This window comes from Notamacropus eugenii, chromosome 3, assembly GCF_028372415.1.
Source record: "Notamacropus eugenii isolate mMacEug1 chromosome 3, mMacEug1.pri_v2, whole genome shotgun sequence".
Classification (NCBI taxonomy): domain Eukaryota; kingdom Metazoa; phylum Chordata; class Mammalia; order Diprotodontia; family Macropodidae; genus Notamacropus; species Notamacropus eugenii.
In genome coordinates, this window is record NC_092874.1 from 423,989,711 (window position 1) to 424,012,846 (window position 23,136).

The 23,136-nt window shown below is 39.5% G+C and overlaps 1 protein-coding gene across 2 annotated transcripts in view; it reads left to right on the forward strand.

The window, feature by feature from the left end:
• The window catches only part of NUP210 (nucleoporin 210), a 164,980-nt gene that overhangs the window by 15,171 nt on the left and 126,673 nt on the right, over window positions 1–23,136 (forward strand). For both annotated transcript variants that reach the window (XM_072598255.1, XM_072598256.1), the window contains exons 2-3: window positions 16,879–17,015; window positions 19,017–19,148. In XM_072598255.1, coding sequence (XP_072454356.1) covers window positions 16,879–17,015; window positions 19,017–19,148 — 269 coding nt within the window. The remainder of the gene's footprint in view (window positions 1–16,878; window positions 17,016–19,016; window positions 19,149–23,136) is intronic.

Below are 23,136 nucleotides of genomic sequence, written 5' to 3' on the forward strand. Positions count from 1 at the left end.
CAGGGAGCTGATCTGCTTTTCATGCTTCTCTTTCATCCCTCTCATTTCTCTTCCCAGTTTTTCCTCCACCTCTCTAACTTGATTTTCAAAATTCTTTTTGAGCTCTTCCATGGCCTGAGCCCATTGGGTGGGCTGGGACACAGAATCCTTGATTTCTGTGTCTTTGCCTGATGGTAAGCATTGTTCTTCCTCATCAGAAAGGAAGGGAGGAAATGTCTGTTCTCCAAGAAAGTAGCCTTCAGTAGTTTTATTTCTTTTCCCTTTTCTGGGCATTCTCCCCAGCCAGTGACTTGACCTCTGAATATTCTCCTCACACCCACCTCGCCTCCTGGTCCTCCCAGCCAGCGTTTGGGGACTGAGATTCAAATGCTGCTTCCCGCCTTAGGGCTTTTGGCGGGGGCAGGGCTGCTATTCAGTGTGAGAATTAAGTTCAGGTGGTCAGGTCGGGGCAGGGCCACCTCTCAGGCTCAGTTCCCTCAGGGGGTTTATGTACAGACCTTCCACAATGGATCCAGGCTCCTGCCCGCTTGGGGAGCCCCTGTCTGCAGCCGCCTCTCAGCTTCTATCTCCCGGGGGGGCCCGAGCCATGGGGGCACCCCACTCCCCTCTCGACCCGCCAAAGAGACTCTCTCACCGACCCCTGTCACCTGTGGGTGGAGGGGCTTGTGCCGCCGCTGGAGATCCCGTCCCTGAAGCCTGCTCGGATCTGTACCTCTCGGAGCTGCGGCCGCTGCAGGTCTGGGCTGGGCTCCGCGTCTGCAGCGTGACAGATCTTTTGCAAGAGGTTTGCAGGTCCCTCTGTGGGTGGAGGGACCCGCGTGGCTGCTGGAGATCCCGTCCCCGAAGCCCGCTGGGATCTTTTCCTCTCAGTGCCGCAGCCACTGCAGGGCTGCCCTCTGCTCCCAGTCCCGGTGCCCAGTCCGCAGCACGAAGGACCCCCCGCGAGAGGTTTGCAGGTCTCTCCCGAACAGAAATCTCCCTCGCTCCAATATTCCGTGGCCTCTGGGCACAGAATTCACCGTGAGTTGGTCCCCTCTAGCCGTTCTGTGGGTTGTGGGTTCGGAGCTATGTGTGTGTGCGTCTTTCTACTCCGCCATCTTGGCTCCGCCCCCTACTCTTATAAATTATTGAAGACACCCAAATAACTTTTATTTATGTGAATGATGTCTAGTAATATTTATCATATTAGAAAGTGAAGTATTCATATTATGAGGATAATAGTTTTGACCTCAAAGAGCTCCTGAAAGTATCTCAGTCAGCCCCTTGGACCGAGTTTTACAAGCCACTGCTGTAGAATAACTTAATACTTTGAGGTTTACAAACCACTTTTCTCACAACACTTTGAGGGGTAGGCAATGTTACTGGCATTATTCTCATTTCATAGGTGAGGAAACGAGACCCAGAAAGGTGAAATGACTTCCCCAGGATCACAGAACTATTAAATATCAGTGGGAATTCTAACCCAGGTCCACAAGTACTAAGACCATTGTTCCTTGTACTTTGCCAGACTGCCTCAAATTCACATTCAAATGACAATCCTGAAGTTAGTGTGTAGCTGTCCTGTTTCTCTCTTCCTCAAGATCGTTCCCCTACCTTCTTCCTGATGTCAGCAATACCTTTCGTCCCAGAGATCTTTTTCAAATTTCCATCAGTTGGCTGAATTTTGTGGTCACTTTCTAGGTCTGATACCCTGCTGTTAGCTCTGTTATTATCAGTAACATTCCGTGCTGCCTGTGGGCAAGGTGCTCTCTAGGGGTACTGTAAGATTATAGAGGTGTTGTCCCTGCCCACCAAGGGTTTACAGTCTAATTATTTATCTATTACGTGTTTTAACTTGTGCACCAAAGAATTCACTTCCCTGTTACAGGCATTTATTAGTCAGCTGCTCTGTGCTAGATACTAGCCTTTGTCCCTGTATTCACCTGGGGGGATTCCATTTGTATCCAGGTAAGTCTATCACAGCTTATAGTAATTTGAAGGCGAGGGCTTTAGCAGCTGGAGGCATAGAGGAAGGCTTGAAGATCGGCAATGCCTCAAAGACTAGGATGGTGATATACTCCCTTCTGTGCTTCACACAGAGTTGTTGAATGATTATGCGCAGCACAGATGAGACAAATTTGAAGAATGTGGAAGATCAACACATTCCATATTTTAAAATCTTTCTGCAGAATAGACTTTGAGCAAATCACTTTACTTGTCCAGACCCCAGTTTTCTTTTCTTTAGTATGAGAGGTGTGAACTTAATAATTACTAAGGCCCCTCTGGCTTTAATCTTCTGACTCTTTATCAAGCAGGCATCTAAATAGAATGATTTTTTGACTGGTGGCATTGATTTAATTAAGGTAACTTCACACAGGGAAGAAAATGAGGGGTGCAATAAAGAAGGTGGCCCAGACATTAGCTGAAGAGGCTGTGGAAGGATTTGGCCTGGGGGCAGGGGATAGAAGCAGAAGAAGTTAGAGCAGTGCAGGTTTGGGTCTGAGCCTGTCTTCCAGAGGATGTTATGAAAATCAGCTGAGTTCATTAATCAGATGGCTTGTGAAAGCACTTTACAACATGCACAGGACGAAACAAAAGGAAAGAGATGACAAACATAGGTAGGAAGTTTCTGTCAAAAATCATGGTGCTTAGGGAAGGTTCAGTTTGGCAATGCAGAGATTGTGGGGGGCTGGTGAAGGAGAGCAGGTGCTTTCCAAAAGTTCTGCTTAGGAAATCTATATTTTAAATTGGTGCTACTAACCTGGACTCAGGAGATGGAATCCTATTCGGTAATCTTATTTGGTCGTACACTTACTTGTATATTGATTTGGAAGTTTTCTGTTTTCTGGTTTTGTGTATCTAACTTTTTGCTTTTTTCAATTTGTATCAAAGTCTAGGGCAGGGACTTACAATGTACAGATTGTAAGTTCCCTGAGGGCAGGGACTTTTCTTTTTATTAATTGTATTTCCATTGTTTAGCACAGTGCTAGACACACAGTAAGTGCTTAAAAATGTTTATTCAATTAAAATACAAAATTGCCCGCTATAACATTCTACACATAGTTCACTCTGTAAATGCTCCAAAGCACATTGAATGAGAGGAGTCTCAGGTAATTCAGTTACCAGACTTGAGAATGAGCATACGTATGCATTTATACCAAGTGTGTAAATTCACTGTTAGTGGGGTAATGCAAGAGCTAAAAACAAACCAACAAACAACCCTTATATGCATTTAGGAGGATGGCATCCTCCAGTGATCTCTGTACTAGTCAGACCACTTCTGGTATGTTTGGATCAGTTCTAGGTACCACAGTTTAGTAAAGGCATGATAAAGCGAAGAGCAACCAGATGGCAGCCAGTGGTAAAGGGTCTTGAGGCAATCTCATGAGGAAATATTGAGATTAAGAGATGTTAAACTTGAAGAGAAGAAAAGTGAGAATGAGAGGAAGGTCAGGAGATAGGAGAGCTTGGCTTAACTCTTTGAAAGCATGTTATGTGGAAGAAAAATCACACTTTTTCTCTTTGGCCCCAGAGAGCTGAAGTGGGAACCGTGGGTGGGAGTTATAAAGAGGCCAGTTTAGGCTCAATGTTGGGAAAAACTTCCTAAGGAACAAGCCATCCCCAAATGGAGTGGAGCTGCTTTGGGGTAGTGAGTTCTCTGACATTACAGACCTTGAGGTCCAGGCTGGTCCATCACTTGAAGGGTAGGTTATAAGAGGGAATTTCTTTCTGGATGTAGATTAGGCTCCATGGCCTCAGAGGTCCTTTTCTACACTAGCATTCTGTGATATTCTTATTAGCCTGTTGGAAAAGTTATAGGAATAATGTTTTTCTTGAGAGTTTGGCCAAACTTGCTTCTCAGGGAAAGCTAGCACTATCCTTTCCCCTGAGGAGCTCAAAGCACTGAATGCTCCAGTTCCCTGAGACATGGAGGTGGGCAGAAGTGTATATGTGTGTGTGTGTGTGTGTACATATACATATATATACTTGCTTGAGTACTGGGGAAAAGAGACAGACTTAAGATGTCAGAAGTTGTATACTGAGCCAGCACTGAAATCCAAGTCTACTGATGCCCTCTTCACTTTGCTGTCCTGCTTTTATGTATTTATAATAATAGTGATAATAATGATGATAGTAACAACAATGAATATTTGTTTTAATGCTTTAATGTTGTTTTTTTCTTACAACATCCCTATGAGCATGGTAGTATGGGCATCATTCCCTTCCTTTTCTGACTTGAAGAGTTAAATGGCCATTTATTCAAGGCCATATGGATAGTAAAATAGCTGTGTCAGGATTTGATCAAGACAGATCAAGTAGACAAGCATTTATTAAGTGCCTACTGTCCAAGGAACTGTGGATATAAAGAATGGCAAATACAGGGCTCTAGCTACTATACCACATTATTTTTTGTGCTAGGGGAAAATGAGTGGTAGAGTTTTTTTTTTTTAAGTGTATATGCAACAATATTTTTTAAACTGTCAAAGAGTGTCAGAGTTGAGAGGGACCTTGGAGATTGTTTTATCCAAACCTCTCTAGACACATGGGGAAAGTGAGGTCTAGAGAAGGAAGTACCCATGGGTAAGCCACACACCTGAGTTAGTGGCAGAGCCATCCAAAGGGGGAGGAAGGCTGGAACAGTCTCTGTGAATGCAGACAAGGAAATGGGTAGGGCTTGAGACACCTGGTAAACCCATAAAAGCAGCAGGCTTTCCTGGATGCTCCTATCCCAGAGTGGATGGCCTCTAAGCAGCTGGATATGTGCACTGTTGCTAAGTCAGTGATACATTGTATCTTCTGAAGCGTTTTCTCCAGTCCTTTTATCATCAGCCCAAAGATGCAGTTAGGAGGGATGAGTGCAAAAGCCATGGTCACACAGCTGGCAAGTCTCAACAGGATTTGCTTAGCATTTATGTAGCACTTTAAGCAGGAGTTTAATTTATGTTATTAACATTTTCTCTTTCATTTTAAGTCTAGAAAATCAACAAAACAATAGATCAAGCTCTGATTTGTGGTGTTTGCCAATTTCTGAGGTATGATTGCTCACCCTGAAAATTTAACACACGTACATAAAATACAAACATATATAAGCATGTGTGCATACATGTGTATAGATATACATGTACCCCTGCATATATATATATATATAATATTATAATATATGTGTGTGTGTATATAAATGCACACATCTGCACATACATGTTTGTAATCTGCACTGGCAGAGAGAGTTCCCATATGGAATTCCACATAGAACTCAAGGATTCTTGAAGCACTGCCATATTTTCTACATATCCTCTTCCTATATCACATCTTTCTATACTGTATATAGAACTTTCCGTTTGTTCCCAGTTTTCTCCAGAGTCAATATTAATTCCTTGGTTGGCATTTTCATAGGCCAGGCCCTAGCTACCTTGCTAGGGTTCTCAAAAGGTGCTCTACAATCTAGTGATACTGGCATACTTGCAGTGACATCACTTCATCTCCTGCCCGCGTGTCTGTGTCCTGCTGTCCCCTGTGCTTGGGAGTCTTTCATGGTCCCCCATCTACTAATGCTTTCTTCTCTTAATCTGCCTTCCATCTACCCTGCATATATTTTGCACGACCCATGTTATTTACGTATTGTCTCCCCCGTTTGAACATAAACTCCTTGAGGGCAAGGCCTGTTTTTGCATTTCTTTGTATTCCAGTGCTTGACACAGTGTCTGGCACATGGGAAGCTCATAATTAATGTTTGTTGTAGACTGATTTCCATAACCTTGGACACACTGGGGTTTTTGTACTAGGAGCAATAGCTTGCATTAGGACTATCCGCATCTCTTAGTGGCACTCCCTTTTGTTATTTTCGGTGACTGGGAAAATTTGGCAAACTTTTGCCCTATTAATTCACATTCCAAAAGAGTCTCTGAAAATATTCAGCTTTACCAGAGAGAGCTCTTGTTCTGATTTTCAGCAAGTACCTAACAGCAGGAGGAAGAGTATGGTGAGATCAGTTTCCTTAAATGTTCTGTGGTAGTTAGGATGTTCATAGGCATTTCCAATAAATAATTAAAATTAAATTCTGAGTCAAGGAATTATGCTTAGTTAATAGCAGTTCTTCAGCACTGCTCACTAACTAGCAAGATCTAGTGATTTGAGACAGTTATTCTGGTCTGTTGCATTGCAGATTTAGAGGACCTTAGAGATTAATTTTAAGGGATCTTAACCTAGAGCCTAAATTAAAAAAAAATTTTGATAATTAAATATAGTTGGTTTCCTGTATAATCCCATTTTATTTTATGCATTTAAAAATATTGTTCTGAGAAGAGGTCATTGAGCTCCATAGACTTCTAAAGGGACCCATGACACACAGAAATGCGGAGAACTTCCTGTTTTGGTCTAACCCCCCTCATTTACAGGTGGAGAAACTTAGGTCAGAGAGACTATGTGAATTACCAGAGTTTATACATGAAGAAGACAGCAGGGCTAGGGTTTGAACCAGGTCCTACACTGCATCCTTTAGTAGAAGCTGTTTGGGAGATAAGCAGTTTATAAAGTGGAGAAGGGGCAATTAAGAAAATCTTTACCCACTTCTTTTAGAAATGTTGAAAAGTAGGGGTTTTTTAAAACATATTTTCCAGATATATTGTGCCAAGATCCTTTACCTTCAACCCCTAGTTACTCTTGCCTTCCTCTTTCTCTGTATTTTTTTTAAAAAAAATCAAATTTGTCCACAGAAAGCATCAACACTCACCATAAATTAGGTTTTGGCTGATTATTCGTTACTTTCTTATCTCCTTTTGCTTTGCTCTTGACTATGTCTCCAGTTCAATTTGATTAACCACTGTATCTGGGAAGAATTAACAGCCAGCCCCTCCATGGGGAGATGACTTTCCTGCCGGCCCATAAGAACAGCAATTTTCCAGACTGGAACTGATGTGATCAGATATACAGCTGATAGCTTTGGCATGTAGATGGCTGCTAAATCACTGAATAAGAGTTGGGGAATTTTCTCTAAATCAACTATCAGTAACTAGAAAATAGAACTTGATTTTATAGCAGCAACAATTTGTTAAGGGTTGTTAAGGTAGGTATCCCCTGAACTTGTCTTTTTGAGTTTTCTACAAACACTGGATCCAAAGCATACCCGAAGCCTTGGATGTGCCAAGGATGAACCACCCCCACCCACCCACCTCAGCTGACGTAATTTGTTATTTCCATCCCAAGCTGGATTCCCCATGTGTCCTTAAGAGGCAAGATGGGTGCCAGCCAGTCTGTGCCAGACTGGGAAAAATACCTGTGCAGCTGGGGACCATTGCAGATAAGTAGATCTTCCTATCTCCATAGTCTAGTGGTTTCTAAGGGAAAAGACATTGCTTAGCCCCTCCCTTTCGGGAGGGTTTACTGTGCTTGTCCCCTCCCATGACATACCCCTTCCTGCTTTCTCTCCTTCTGTTGTACTGTCATAAATGTGCAAACCTTCTATAAGGATTGTGAACTCTTTGGGCTCCACATACATGTTCATTTCTCTTGTAATAAACCTTAAACCTACTGCATTCTGAAACTGGGACTCCAATGGGCCCCTGTGTAAGGGCCCCTCTGGACCCTCCTAGCTTTAGAGTCATTATCAGTGGCAACTATTGCTGGTTCCCACCCAGCCTGATGTCATTAAAGGGGCCATGCCCTGGCTACTTCTTAAACAGGCCTATTCAATGAATGGGTGATACCTCACCCTAAGTGAGTACCTGCAAAGACCTCTCAGTGCACCCTGGGTCATCTCCAGTTATCTTGAGGATTATCAGGTCTCTGGATTCAGATGGCTCTGGAGGAGAAGTGAGGCTGGTGACCTGCACAGCTCTCCCTCACTCAAAACAAAGTCAAGTGCAAGTCATGTCATCATTTTTCCGATGGCATGGTCTTCTTCAGCAACAAAGGATGAACACAAAAGTGATTTTCACATAAGTCTTGTGATATGATCACCTGTTGACAAATTATATGTTTAAATCACTTTTTAGTGATTTTTAAGTGGATTCAACATTTATTACCTCATTTGATTCTCCTAGGAGCCCTCTGAAATAATCAGATTAAGGATTATTCTCCCCATTTTTCATATGAATAACTGAGATCCATGCAGGTTGTGATATGTAAGTGGTCACATAATGAGTGTTTTATCTAGTGGTTGAGTCAGGGCTAGAACTCAGATGGTTTGTTTCTAGCCAAGGACTTTTATCCCTATACTAGATTGTAGAATGATTTCCCCATTCATTAATTTGAGGGTCCACACTGTACTTTTAACAGGTACTATATGATATGAGCCTATAAAATTGAAATAGGCTGATATAAAATGACTAATATGGAAATATGTTTATGTGTGATTACACATGTAATCACACATGTTACATTGTTTACTGTCTCAAGGAGGGAAAAGTAGAGGGAAGAACAGGATTCGGAACCTAAAAAATGTGAAAATTGCTTTTACATGTAATTGGGGAAAAATAAAATATTATTTAAAAGAAGAAATAGACTTATGCAAATATAATACATACACACATATGTATATGTGTATGTATATATATCTCACATAATGCTATAGATAGATACATATTACAGTAGTACTCCTAACGTCCAAAAAATACCACATCCATAAATTGAGACTCAGTGAGCCATTTTATACTACGTGTGTATCTTATTTTTAATCCAATATTTATAATACAGGTAAACATTACAGAATCACAGAATGTTCAGCTTTGGAAAGTCCCACAGGTCCCTTCAAGTTATGGTAGGAGTATTAGCATGTCAAGGGGGTGTCACTAAATCCAGCAGTTAAACTTCCAGACTAAAGGGTGATGCTAACACCCCCTAATTAGAATTCAGAACTTTGGTGGATCTTTGCATTCCACTGCCTAGTACAGTGCTTGGCACACAGTAGGCACTTAATACATGTTTGTTGACTGGCTGACCCCATTAATGTAGGTACTCCCTCCAGTGGTACAGTGGATAGAGCAGGAGACCAGGGAGTTAAGGAAGGTCGGGGTTTGAGTCTTGTCTAGAAGCTTGCTATCTGTGTAACCTGGGGAAGTCACTTCAACTTTCTGGGTCTCAGAATCTTCATCCCTAAAATGAGAAAGTTGGATTGGAAGGGACTGAAAGGTCCCTTCAGATTTTGTATTCATCCTCTCATAAGTTTAGAAAGGAGCTACCACAATATAGTTAACCATAGGCCTTTGCCATCACTTTCCTTCTTGGGGCTATTCTAACCTGCACAGTGGTTAATGCTTAGATAGGGCAGCTGATTTTAACATTTGACCATAGAAACTGTAATCAGGAAGGACAATCTGCATTTAAAAAATTGCTTATTTTCTAAAGATTAAGTCACACTTGTATAGGGCTTAAGAGTAAATATAAATGAGAATTGGATTATCTGGTTTGGACTGTGAATACTCCCTTATATTGCTAGAATAGTGCAAAGTTTATCAGGGACATGTATGCACTCATGTTTGCATGTATATGCATGTATACATCTGTTTACATAAAATGTGTGTATATCTACTTTCACACAATATGAGAAAGGTATGTGTATATGCATATGTATGTATACATATAGGTGTGTGTATACCTACAAATGTATGTGAACATTTATATACATGTATATTCATGAAAAGTAGCCTTGTGCAGAGTGGGTAGGTGGCTAACATGAGTCAGGAAGACCGTTGTTCAAGTCCTGTCTCTGATACAGGCTAATTGTGCAATCCTGAGCAACCTAATCAAAAAACCCTCCATGCTCTGGCTCATGCTCTCTAAAGATAATAAGTCACAGATGAATTGCTGATCTGTATTATTTGAGGAAGTTCCCATTCTAGAAATACCCTACACCAGTGAGACTGTAGATTAATTTTAGCCCTGTCTTTAGTGTAGTATCAAATAAACACATTTCCAGATTATTATTAAAAGAACTAATGCAGGTAACATCTTCAAGGATACGTGTCTGTCCTTATTTTATCATAATATTTCTATTCCCTCAGGCTTTGAAATGTTTTCTAAAGAAAAAAAACCTTTCTGCTTGAATGTTTTTTCTCTGATGGCGTGTAACTTTCAGATGTTGGCTGGGCATAATTTATTTTCAGTAAGTTTTCAAATATAGATGTTTGATCAATTTTTAAACTTCCCGTCAACAGCTCTGGGTGGGTTCACCCTCATTTGTCTGTCTGTGTGATCAGAGCTATCTGCTTGCAGCCTTTGGGTGCCCCCACCTCCTTTTGAAATGTTTTGCTTCAATCTTGAAAGTTCTCAGGCACATCTATTTTGGTGTGTTTCACACCATAGATTTTAACACCGAGTAATCTTTACAAGTTTTCTTCTTAAGAGCTTGAGAATTAATGTTTTATATGAATTTAGAGGACTGAAGCTTGTCTTCTGCTTGGTACACAGCTGAGAGCTAAAGTGAGCCATGCAAATCCAACATGGCACTAAATCATAAGTGTCTAAATGAAGTGTTCTCAAACTTTTTTGGTCTTTGAAACCCTCTGCACTCTTAAAAACTTTTGAGAACCTCAAAAGGTTTTTGTTTATGAGTTAAATTTATATATGTTTACACTATTAGAAATTAAAACATCTTGTTTAGTCATCTTCAGTTGTGTTTGACTCTTCATGACCGCATTTGGGGTTTTCTTGGCAAAGATACTGGAGTGGTTTTCCATTTCCTTCTCCAGCTGATTTTCCAGATGAGGAACTGAGGCAAACAGGGTTAAGTAACTTTCCCAGGGTCACACAGCTAGTAAGTGCCTGAGGCAGGATTTGAATTCAGGAAGACTCATCTTCCTGACCCCAAACCTGGCACTGTGCCACTTAACTGTCCCACTAAAACATCTTAGTATTATGAAAATAATTTTGATCTCACTGACTTCCCTGAAACGGTTTTGGGGACCCCTCAGACTACACTTTGAGAACTGCTGGCCTGGATAATAACTCCATATCATTTAACTTGAGAGGCAATCTTGTGTAGTGAATGGAGAGTTAGCTTCACAGGCAGGACAGCATTTAAGTCCTTCCCCTGAAATACAGGGTATCTCTAAAGTTTTAAGGCAGTTTTAAGCTTTTATACCTTACAAGTGCCCAAAGACATGAGGGATACTCTATGTATTGTCTATATAATCCTGGAAAACTCATTTAGCATCTCAGTGTCCTAGGAGGCTTGCTAAGACTCTTAAGTTACAGGACAATGACTGCTCTGTATTGGTAGAAAGAACTTCCTCACTCAGAGTTTCCTATCCCAATAAAATAATAATAACAAGCATTTATATATTGTTAAGATTTGCAAAGCTTTAAAGCCAAGGTGATGGAGTAGAGAAAGCACTCAGCTGAGTTCTTCCAATATACCCCTCCAGATTTGTTGTGTTTATCCATCATTCTCCAAGAGAACCATGACATCAGGGAAATGATGACATGACTTGCAATTGACTTTGATTTGAGTGAGGGAGAGTTGTGCAAGGTCACCAATCCTACTTTCTCCTCCAGAGTCAGTGACCAGATATTCATCAGGATGATTGGATGACCCAGGATGCAATGGGAGACCCTGGATCTTTGAGGCTAAGGTCTTTTCAGGTTCTCACTTTGAGTGAGGTAACACCCATTCAGTAAATAGGCCTTATTAAGAAGTGAGTCAAGTGATATCCCTAGTCCCTTTAATGAAAAAGAAAATCAAACTGGGAAGGGAAGACCCTTGGGGTTGCTGGCCAAAAAAGAAATAGTTGCTATTTACATTCACTCTGACTGGGGGGCCTGAAATACAGTCATTAAGTGGAGCTTCAGACTGGACCTATTGTCTAGTCTATGAGCTCCAGAATGAAATGAGTTTAAGGTTTGGTCTTTGAGAAAAGAGAGAGAGAGAGTAGAGAGAGAGAGAGAGATAAAGAGAGGAAGGAAGGAAGGAAGGAAGAAATATAGCCAGTAATCTCCAAGTTAACTGGGCAGCTTCCGGGCATCAGCATTTACTTTCCTTTGGAGAGGCAGAGGATGAGCTGAGTTACCCAACCGGTTGGGTCCCCATTCAGGCAGCTTGGACTACCCACAGGTTGTGTTTGTTCTTTGTTTTCAGAAAGGACTATGACATAAAATAACACCTCCAATCAAATTCTGGAGTAGGAGAGACAAAAGGTCAGAGTGAGACATTTTTCTAGGCCAAAGCAGCTTAGGAGGTCAGAAAGAGATCTGTGAAATGGTGGTGGGGGTGTAATGAGGGTGGTGGAGGCTAGGCAGGAGTCAGTGTGGATGAAGCATCAGGGATAGGGCCAACAGGTGGCAACAGAAGCAGCAGCAGCTTCAGGAGCTTTCATGCCAGAGAAAGTGAAGGGACCTGGCATCTGGTAAGAAAAATATGATGGGGGGCCCCTGTACTAGTAGTGGACATGGAACCAGATGCTGTTTGGCAACTTCATTGCCTGTGCAATAGGGTCATAGTTCAAAGGCAGAGAGGAACACTTTTGTTCAAGAACAAACAGAAGCCCTAAAGGGGTCAGTATTGCTTTTGGTCCCAAGAGGTCAGAGACCCTGAGGAGCAATATCAGTTGTAATCCCAGTACCCAATCAAGGAGCATACAAACCAGGAGAGCAATAACCACACCTTTCCCTAGATCATACCATCTTGGAAGCTCTAAAAACTTCTAAACCCTCAAAACTAGCTCTGAAAACAACAGTAAGAAAAGCCTGAAGTGTGAGACAGTCCCACCCCACACCTGACACTGGCAACAAAACCCAACTTCAGTATAAAGTTCCAAATCAAGAAATAGGGTGGAAAGATGAGTAAACAGCATCAACAAAAAAGAATTTGACCTTAAAAGTCTGCTATGGTAACAGAGAACACCAAGATACAGCTCAGAAGAAAGGCAATGAAGTCAGAATAGCTACAAGCAAAACTTCAAAGAAAAAGAAGATGTGAACTGGACACAAGTCCAACAAGAATTCCTAGAAGATCTTAAACATAATTTTCAAAATCAAATACGAGTAGAAGAGAAGAAACTACTAGAAATAGAAAAAAATTAGAAATAAAAGAAAGTATAGGAAGAAAATTATGAAAAGACAATTAACAGGTTGGAGAAAGAGGCACAAAATACTGAAGAAAAAACATCTTAAAAATAGAATTGGCCAAATGGAAGAAGTACAAAAATTCATTAAAGAAAAAATTCCTCAAAAATTAGAATAGGGCAAGTGGAAACTAATGACTACATGAGATATCAAGAAACAACCAAACAGTCAAAAGAATGAAAAAAAGATAGAAGATATGAACTGTCTCATCAGAAAAAAACAAATGATCTGGAAAATAGATTGAGAAGATAAAAAACTCAAGAGAAGCATAAAAAGGTCAACAAGAAAGAGAAATCATGAGGGACTCAGTATGGTTTATTTAAATATAATTTCTAAGATTTGTTATTCTTAGGACAGTTTTAAAAGCTTCTACATAGAAAGAGGGTAGGAGAGTCAATTATGTAAAAAATATGGACAGGCAGTAAAGAGGAATGCCCCGGGGGTAAGCAGGAATGGAGGGGAGCAATGGGGAAAAGTGTCTCACATGAAAGAGGTATTCAAAGAAAAACTTTTACAATGGAGGGGAGGAATGGTAGGGGAGGGACACTGTTTGAACTTCACTCACATCTAAATTGGTTCGAAGGGAAAAATATAAATGTGTATGTGTGTATGTATATGTGTATGTATGTATATACACACACACGCACACACTCAGTTGATAATAGAAATCTTTCTTGCCCAACAGGGAAATAGGAGAGGAAGGGGATAAGGGGAAAAGGGAGTGGTAAAGGGGAGGGCAGATAAGACCATGGTCAGAAGCAGAATAGACTTTAGAAGAGGAACGGAATAAAAAGAGAGAATAAGAAGCAGAAGAAAATAGGATACAGGGGAATGCACAGTTACTATTATAACCATGAGTGTAAATGGGATGAACTCACCCTCAAAATAGAATTCTGTAGCTAAGGGATTAGAAATCAGAATGACAAGCAGGGTCATTTTGAAAGACCCAGAAAGTCTTATATGAACTCATGCAAGGTGAAGTGAGCAGAACCAGGTGAACATTGTACACAGTAACGGCAACATTGTAAAGAGGATCAAGTGTGAAAGACTTATCTACTCTGATCAAGATAATGATCCAAGGCCCTTCCAAAGGATTTGTGATGAAAAAGAATGCTGTCTAATTCCAGAGAGAGAACTGATGATTTCTGAATACAGATTGAAGCCTACTTCTTAAAACTTTATTTTTTCTTGGTTTATTTTGTTGTCTATGTTTTTCTTTGCAACATGGCTAATATGGAAATATGTTTTGCATGACTTCACATGCATCAGTATTAAATTGCTTGCCTTCAAAGAGGGGGGAAATTTGGAACTCAATTTTTAAAAATGTTTGTTAAACATTTTTTATATGTAGTTGGGAAATATTTAACAAAATAAATAAAAGCATTTTTAAAAAGGAAAAAAATTTGCAAAGTATTTCATTTGTCAGATCAGTGACTTCTCATTTGAAATCAATACCTCCCACATCCCTCCTATCCCCAATTTAAAGCAAAATCCAAACCAATTTAGCATGTTTCTAGTTATTGGTTTATTGGCAGAGTGAATTTGATTTAAATAAAGCTCATTTAAATAAAATCAGAATGTAACATAATTGAGAAACCTGGATTGAGTTCATTTTCATTCTAAGAAAAGTACATTCTTTTGTTTTGATATAACAGTAGATATTCTTCATAACTTAAGAAGAAGATTCAAGTTTTCATGTATTTGCCTTCTTAAAATTTTTGCACTTCAAGTGAAGATGAGGCTTAAATGAATGTACACAAATAGGTACAGAGACAATAAGAGCTAATCAGGTTTGTTATATATCCTTTCTGTGTATGCCATGGCTGGTAATACAAATCCACAGTTTGGAAGGAGAAGCTAAGCATCTCTTTGATGCTTTTAGAGGATCCACTGAATTGACTGATCGTTGGCTCCCCTTGGTAAGAGTGGTTTTCTTTCATCTTCTAAAACCTGATGAATTGCCTTAGGGATTGGACCTAATACTGGTGGCTCTAAATTCTTTTTGGTTACTGTGAGTATATTGTTTCAAATACTGTGCAATTAAAAGTTATTGTGATTCCCTATTTTTGATGATATATTTGAGACGGAACAAGGTTTCAATTAAAATTCTATCTAGTTCTTTTTCATTTGCAAACATTTTAGGAAATTAATTTAAATGTGCAAAATCTGATTTAAATAAAAACAGAATGAAGTTTTGTTGTTACTGTTATTTTGAAACTATCTGTTTCTAACTACCCAGTAAATCTTACATCTGGAAAGATTTTTTTCCATAAACAGTAAGAGCTTTTGCTAATAAAATGTTCATTTTTTTTTTTTTTGGTTAAGTAAATTGAGGAGTCTGGACCCTCCAAAGTAAGTCACAGCAAAATTTAAGTTCCAGGCCCCCTACCAGAATTTAATGAGATCCTTTCATTATCTCCTTCCCCAGCCTTTGTTCTATCCCTCCCAAAACCCTTTGCACCATTCAGTGTGGAAAGAGGGCTGTGTTCTAACCATGTGTGGGTCCCTAATTCCTTTAGGATCTGCTTGGACTTTAATAGTGCTTATGACAAAAAAAAGAAGAAAGACTTGATTTACATGTTTATTCATCTAGAAAAGAAATGAAGGGAAAAATGCCTTAAGGGAGGGTTTCTTAACCTGGAATCCATGAATGTAAAATATTTTGATAACTATGTTTATAATCCTATGCATTTTAAAACATTCTGAAAAGGAATCCAGGGGCTTCATCAGATTGCTGCAGAGGTCCATGAGAACACCCACCACAAAAAGCACTGGAATCCTTGTTTAAGGAGTTAGTTGCCTGTGTCAGAAGGAGATGAGAGCACCAGTGAAATTGGGTTTATGTAGCTCAATAGCATCCAGCATGTGCTGCAGAGTGAGACATCAGCTCCAAGGCCTCATTAACTCACGGGGATTACATTCACTTACGAGAAATATGTTGCTGGTCATGTAATCATTAATGCCTTTTGCTCACCTGAAATTGGGGCTGGAAATTTTGCAAATCTGTAGGGGAAAAATTAAAACCAGTAAATTAGTGGTGTGAATATTCACATTTCGAAAAGATTTTTCAATTTGAGAGAGATTCCTTTGAACAATGACCTCATTTAATGTGTCTATGTGTGTTTTTTTAAATGCTTATTTGATTTTCCCAAAGAAAAAATCTATATGTAATATGATGCAGTAAAAAGAATTTTGGCTTAGAAATTGAGAGTTATAGCTCATTACTTTGCACATAGGTACTTAATAGGTATATATTGAGCATAATTGTTGAACTGAATATAATTTTTATAACTATTTACTTGTGTAACGTTAGGCAAATCACTCAGCATTTCTGGACTTCACATTCTTTACTGGGAAAAAGGAGTTCGATTAGATTATTTCTAAGATCCCTTCCAACCTGACGTTCTGTGAACTTTTTAGAGTTTACTTATTGTACAAAGTCAGTTATACATGCCCTCAGGAAAAAAATAGGACACTCACTATGCCATCTTTCTCCCTTGATCTAATCATTTACTTTGTTAAAATGCAAACTCTTACACAGAAGGGATTATTTTATTCTTTTTACTTGTGTCTCCATCACCTAGGATAGTGTTTGGCACACAGCAGATGTTTAATCAATTCTTGGTGACTGATTGATTTGTATCCTGCTGATGTGGGGTTCAGGTCAGATAGCTAACACAAAGAGCAGTTGCCTGTGGAGAGCCAATGAATGAAACTTTCTAAGTGAGAACAGAGGTGGGAAGGCTGCTTGCCTTAGTTGTGGATGGCACCTGGTATAGCAGTCTGTCTGGGCACTGCTGTCGGTGGGAACCCTCTCGATAACTTAAAGCCCTTTGTTTCCAGGTCATCTACCAGACCAGAAGTGGCCAGTATTGAACCTGTGGATCTGGATGAACGGCAGTGCTCTCAGAAGGCCATTGTACAGGCCCGTCTGTCCCAGCCAACCCGTCTCACTAGCATCATCTTTGCAGAAGATATCAGTAAGCACTCTGCTTTTACTTCCAGTGGCATGACCCTTTTGAAAAGCATATATTATGGATACCTTTTCTATTTATATTATAATTATTTCTGATTGGGGGGAGAATACCTCTTCCTCCCTTTCAGATTAAATCTTCCATCCTTTTTTAATGAAAAAAAAATAGTTAGGCAAATGCAATTCATACAGGGATCCTCTCTGACAAAACATACAGTGTTCTGGTACAAATATTTTTAGTGATCAGCTGATGTGTGTGCAGCCCAGTGTTAGACTCTATGGGGCATATAAGGAGAAAACCTAGTGTTTGCTTTAGGGTTATTCTGGCCACTCTACTAGAAACTATGGGCCAGGACGTAGTCTCTGCTGATGTTCCAATGCAGCATGACATGCAGTCAACTCAGTAAACATTTATTAGGTTCTTGCTGTACTCTAAGAATGTACTAAGTGGTGGAACATAGTGCTTTGTTCCAGCGACAATCCCTCCCTTCAATGCACACACGCACACGCACACACGCACACGCACACACGCACAGACAAGAGAGACAGAGAGAGAGAATATAGATACTTTTTGGACATACTAGTTTACAGGCCATCCTACAGGTAGAGTATTGCACAGAGGGATGTGTATGAGAATGAATGATTCTGCTGAACTGTTGTAAAGCTTTGAGTGTTTTCCATGTGTTGACTTTCCCATGCATATTGTTATTAAGCTGAGACCCCATCAACATTCTTTCACTTGATCCCTTTGTTGGAGTGGGACCTTCATTTCTGCTTACATGGTACCAGAAGTATAGATAGCTCAGACCACTTTAGCTCAGTTATTTCTCAGCATTGTGTTACCTCAAGGAAAGTGTCTAAAAGTTATGCTCACAGCAGTCTTCATTCTCTGCCTCGTACCAGATGACTGGAAAGTCTGTGTGCATCCACTGCAGACATTTAAGGACCACCAGAGACTCCATTCATGAATACAGATCATTTCCTGTTTATTTTAGCTGATGACAGACATTGAAAACAGGCTCATTCCTGGACATGTGTCTTACAAGCACATTTTAATTGGAAAGTTTGTACCAATTCACTTGACCGCTTTGGGTGAGGGGACTCAGATTGTGGCTGACAAACAGTTTCTCTTTAGGAGAAATTGCTGTTTCAGAGATTGCACTTAAAAGGTTGGCCTTTGTAATGCTGTATTCTAAGCCAAAGGGTTTATTGACTCAGCAGAATAGCATCACTTTTAAGGAATGATTTTATAGTTTGGTTCTGATTTCTGCTTTTTAGTGTGTGGGTTTTTTTTTTTAATTTATGACTGGATAGCCCAGTGTCATGGATAGAATTCTGGCCTTGGAGTCAGGAAAACCTTCAGCCTCTGATACATGACTCCAGACAAATCAATTCCTCTGTTCCCTCAGATAACTCTCTTATATTTTAAGTTACATAATAGTTCCTGATATGCTAGATGGAGGGAGTTTTTTTACTGGCAGTTTCCTATACCAGTTAAATAAAAGATTTGAACTCCTCTCCTTCTAAAGGGCCAGACTAAGGTTCATGGGGAGGGAGGAATTATCCTGTATTTAAGGTTTTGTGGGGGTATGGGCAGAGGGTGCTTCTCTGTGGGGCTAAGCTAGTCTGAGTACCTTAGAGAGGAATAAGGTGTTTTATCATAGGCTAGATTCTAAGGGAACAAGAGCTAATATCTTCTGGAGGAGCCAATGATGCGTGCACTCAGAAGGAAGGCTTAGAATCTTCTTTCAGCTTCCATGTCATGATCAGCACCCCTCTGAACCATGAGAGTGAGCTCACTAGACACCTTTCATATGGGTTTGGCTTGTGTTTCCAGGCTTTTCCTTTGCCACATCCCCTGCCCCCTAAATTTCCTGGGAGCCTATCCCTGGTCCACATGAGGTCTTTGACCTACCAGCTGAGTAGACAGGAGGAAGGGCAGCAAGAGGCAGCAACAGTTTCAAGCCGGGGGCTAATCATGTGTGTCCGTCTGGACCATCTCCTTCAGTGACTGGCCAGGTTCTCCGCTGTGATGCTATTGTGGACATCATCCATGGCATTCAGATTGTCTCCACCACCCGAGAACTCTATCTTGAAGACTCTCCCTTGGAACTGAAAATTCAGGCTCTGGATTCAGAAGGTAAGTAGGCTTCTACATATAATTCATTCAAAATCTTTTGTTTTTTTTTGAAAGTTCTTTTCTTCCCTTTCTCTGAATTATCAAAATAATTGCCTTCCTTTACCTGCATTTCCCTTTACAATTTCAGGACTTTCTTAATCTTTTTTCCTCATTTAGCCTGAGGGAGTAATAAGACTTCCAGAGAAAGATGCTGTTTCCTCTGGCCCCATCCTCCCAGGTGGAACGAGGATGTTATTGTTCTTTCTTTTTAACGTCTAAGTGGCTCCTTCCATCATATTGTTTTTAAAGACTTGAAGACACCAGAAAGAGTTTGGCACTCTCTCTGCCTGGCCCCATGTGGGCCTGCCTCTTATCCCTGTTTATACTTTGGCTGTCTATGGGCACGTGCAAAGGAAGTTAGAAAGTATTGCAGAAGAAAAAAACTGAAACATTTTCTGGTTTAGATCAAGTGACTCACTGTGGCTTTTAAGCCACTGTCCCCTTCATGACTTTGGTTTGGAGTGGCTCACAGCCAAGACCAGTGTGTTTGTGGAGTCCTATGAGACTTGTGGAGTCAGACGCCATGCCCATAATGCTGGAGTTACACAAGAGAAAAATAAACACTTGGAAAGCCTTTCACCTTGGCAGTAATGCTGTTCCACGTTGCCATTCTAGAGTACAGAGTGATAGACATGACACTGGATGACTTCCAATTACTAAACCACATTGTAAATACTGGGGCAAGTTTTACCTACTAATGTTGTAATATCAGTCTGGCTTTCTTGACCAAATTCTATACTTGTTTGCATGGTATCATTTCAGCCCCATAGAACTGGCACACTTTAAAAGCCTTTTGAACAATGAAATTGGTTTTGCTCCATGGTTGAAATCCTGCTTAAATGAGGACTTAGACTGGCAGGTATATTTCCTTTGCCCTTCCTGTGCTCTGTGGACGTGTGCCATTTTTTATACACATGCATACATGTGTATCTATACATTTATCCATATGTACCACATATGTACACATTATATACATTACATATATAAAACATAGACAATATAGAGAACTGTATTTCAATATAAGTAGTTTTCTTTGTAATCCTATGTATTTAAAACATTATTTTGGGAAGGGCCCCCTAGGCTTCATCTGATCTGCATTGGTAGAGGCACTTTCCATGCTGGAAACTCCCTCTCTCCATCAATGAAACCACAGTTCCAAACTCCTCTTCCCTCACCCCCAAAAAGTTATGTTCAAGCAACAAGTCAGAAGAAACAATATCTAAGAAATATTTGATCTTTAAAGAAAGTAATACAGTGCATTATTACAAAGGGTATACTTTTATATATCTCAATGTCTGAACCTTCATCTCAGGTTTACTTCAGCTCCTACATCCCTTTCATCTTTTGAAGCAGTTACTTCCACCAGACTTTATATCACATAGTTATGTATTTTCCCCAGTTGTTGTGAGTCTAACTTCCCTGGCCATTAATTTATCGATTCATCAGTCATTTGTTAATCATTTGCTAGGTATAATGAATGTCCTGTGCTAGGCACTGGAAGCAGTACAGGTGTCTTAAAAGTCTGAGTACAGTTTTAAGCTATTAAAGCTATAGGGCTAGGGTACTCTCAGTAGTTGGACTAGGTCACAGCTTCACCAACAGTATATTGGTGTACCTCTTTTCCCATATCCCTCCCAGTATTTGTCATTTTCCTTTTCTGTCATCTTAGTCTGATTGGTATGAGGTGATACCTTAGAGTTGTTTTCACTTGCATTTCTCTAATTATTAGTGATTTAGAACATTTCTTCATGTGACTGTTGATAGCTTTGATTTCTTTCTCTGAAAACTTTATATCTCTTACCAATTTATCTATTGGGGAATGGCTCATTTTTATAAAATTTGGTTCAGTTCCATCTACATTTGGGAAATGAGATCTTTATGAAAGAAACTTGCTGTGAAGATTTTTTCCCAGTTTCCTGCCTTCTAATTTTGGCTGCATTGATTTGTGTGTACAAAACCTTTTAAATTTTATGTAATCAAAATTATCCAGTTTACCTCCTCTCTATCTCTTCTTTGGCCATTAACTCTTCTCCTATCCATAGATCTGATATGTAATGTCTTTCATTGTCCACTTACCTACTTATGATTTCACCCTTAGTATCTAAATCGTATACTCGTTTTGAGCTTATTTTGGTATATCATGTGAGATACAAGTCTCTGTCTAGTTTCTATCAGACTGCTTTCCAGTTTTCCTAGCAGTTTTTATCACATAGTGAGTTCTTGCCCCAATAGTGTTTATCAGAAACTAGATCACTATGTTCATTTGTTTCTTATTGTGTTCCATTGATTAATCACTCTTATTCAGTTCTAAATTATTTTGATGATTATAACTTCTTAATATAGTTTGAGATCTGATACTGCTAATCTTCCTTCCTTCATTTTTTTTCTCAATTCCCTTGATATTCTCAACCTTTTCTTCTTCCAGGCAAATTTTAGTTTTTTTCACTCTATAAAGTAATTACTTCATAGTTTGATTGGCATGGTACTGAATAAGTAAATTAATTTAGCATTGTAATTTTTATTATATTGTCTTGGTCTACCCGTGAGCAATTAATATTTCTCCAATTATTTAGATCTGTTTTTATTTGTGTGAAGAGTTTTGTAATTGTGTTCTTATAGTTTCTTTGTGTGTCTTGTCAGGTAGACTTGCAGGCATTTTATAACTGTTTGCAGTAGTTTTAAATGGAATTTCTCTTTCAATCTCTTCCTGGTGAGTTTTGTTGATAATATGTAGAGATCTTGATGATTCATGTGGGTTTACCTTATATCCTGCAACATTGCCGAAACTTTTAATTGTTTCAACTCCTTTTTAGTTGATTCTCTAGGCTTCTCTAAGTAAACTATCGTATTACCTAGAAAGAGTCATGGTCATTGCCTATGCTTATATAGTCCTTCAGTTTTCTTGCTTGTGTTATTGCTATAAGCATTTCTAGTATAATATTGAAGAGTGTTGATAATATACATCCTCGCTTCCTCCTTGATCTTTTTAGAAAGTGTGTCTCCACTACAGATAATGTTTGCTTCTGTCTTTAGATAGGTCCTCTTTAGCATTGCGTTTTTAATAGGAACAAGTGTTATATTTTGTCAAGCTTTTTCTGAATGTCTTGAAATAATCCTAGGATTTTTGTTTTTGTTATTGATTTGGTTAACTATGTTTATAGTTTTTTGAGAAGTGTTTCCTTTCTATTATAGCTTAAAACTGACTAATACTTTGGGGGTACCCTATATAATGATAAATAAGAGATGGTCCCTGCCCTCAAGGAGTTTGTAATCTAATATACATTAAAACCCTGAAAGAAAGATCTCTTCCATGCTGTCCAACTGTGCTGGGGACACAGATGCTTAAAAATGTGGATTAACTGATTTTTATTGAATTGCCTTGACCTGGTAATGCAGGAATCTTTGGCAGTTACCCCTTCTTCACAAGTCCAGGAGTAGAGATTAATTATTAATTTGTTTAAATCCTGCTTTGGTCAAGTCCTTCATCAAAGGTGTCCACATCTAAAAATTTGACCCCCTAGTAAGAAATACATGAGTATAATATTCAAGCTGCAAACAGTTCCATTTATTAATAACCGTAAGGACCTATAATCAAGGGGCAACCTTTTTATTCGTAAGCAATCAATTTGCTTATATAAACAGAAGACAATTGTGACTTTGCCTCTTAGTTTTTTCTGCCAGGAGTGCCTATTGCTGGTCAGTAGATAAAGGACAGTGGCCTATTGTTTGTATCTTGGCTGGGATTTTATCTGTATTTTAACTCAATTACAGCTAGAGTTTCCTTCCTGAGGACAGAACTGACCCTCTGCCCTCTTGGGGACATATTATCTGAATTTTGATATATCTAGATAGCTGCCACCATGTAAAAAAATACTTTTTTTTTAAACTAGACCTTTGGTTTCATTATGGTGGGGAGCTTCCAGTAAGGCTCAACACTGGCTCTGAAACT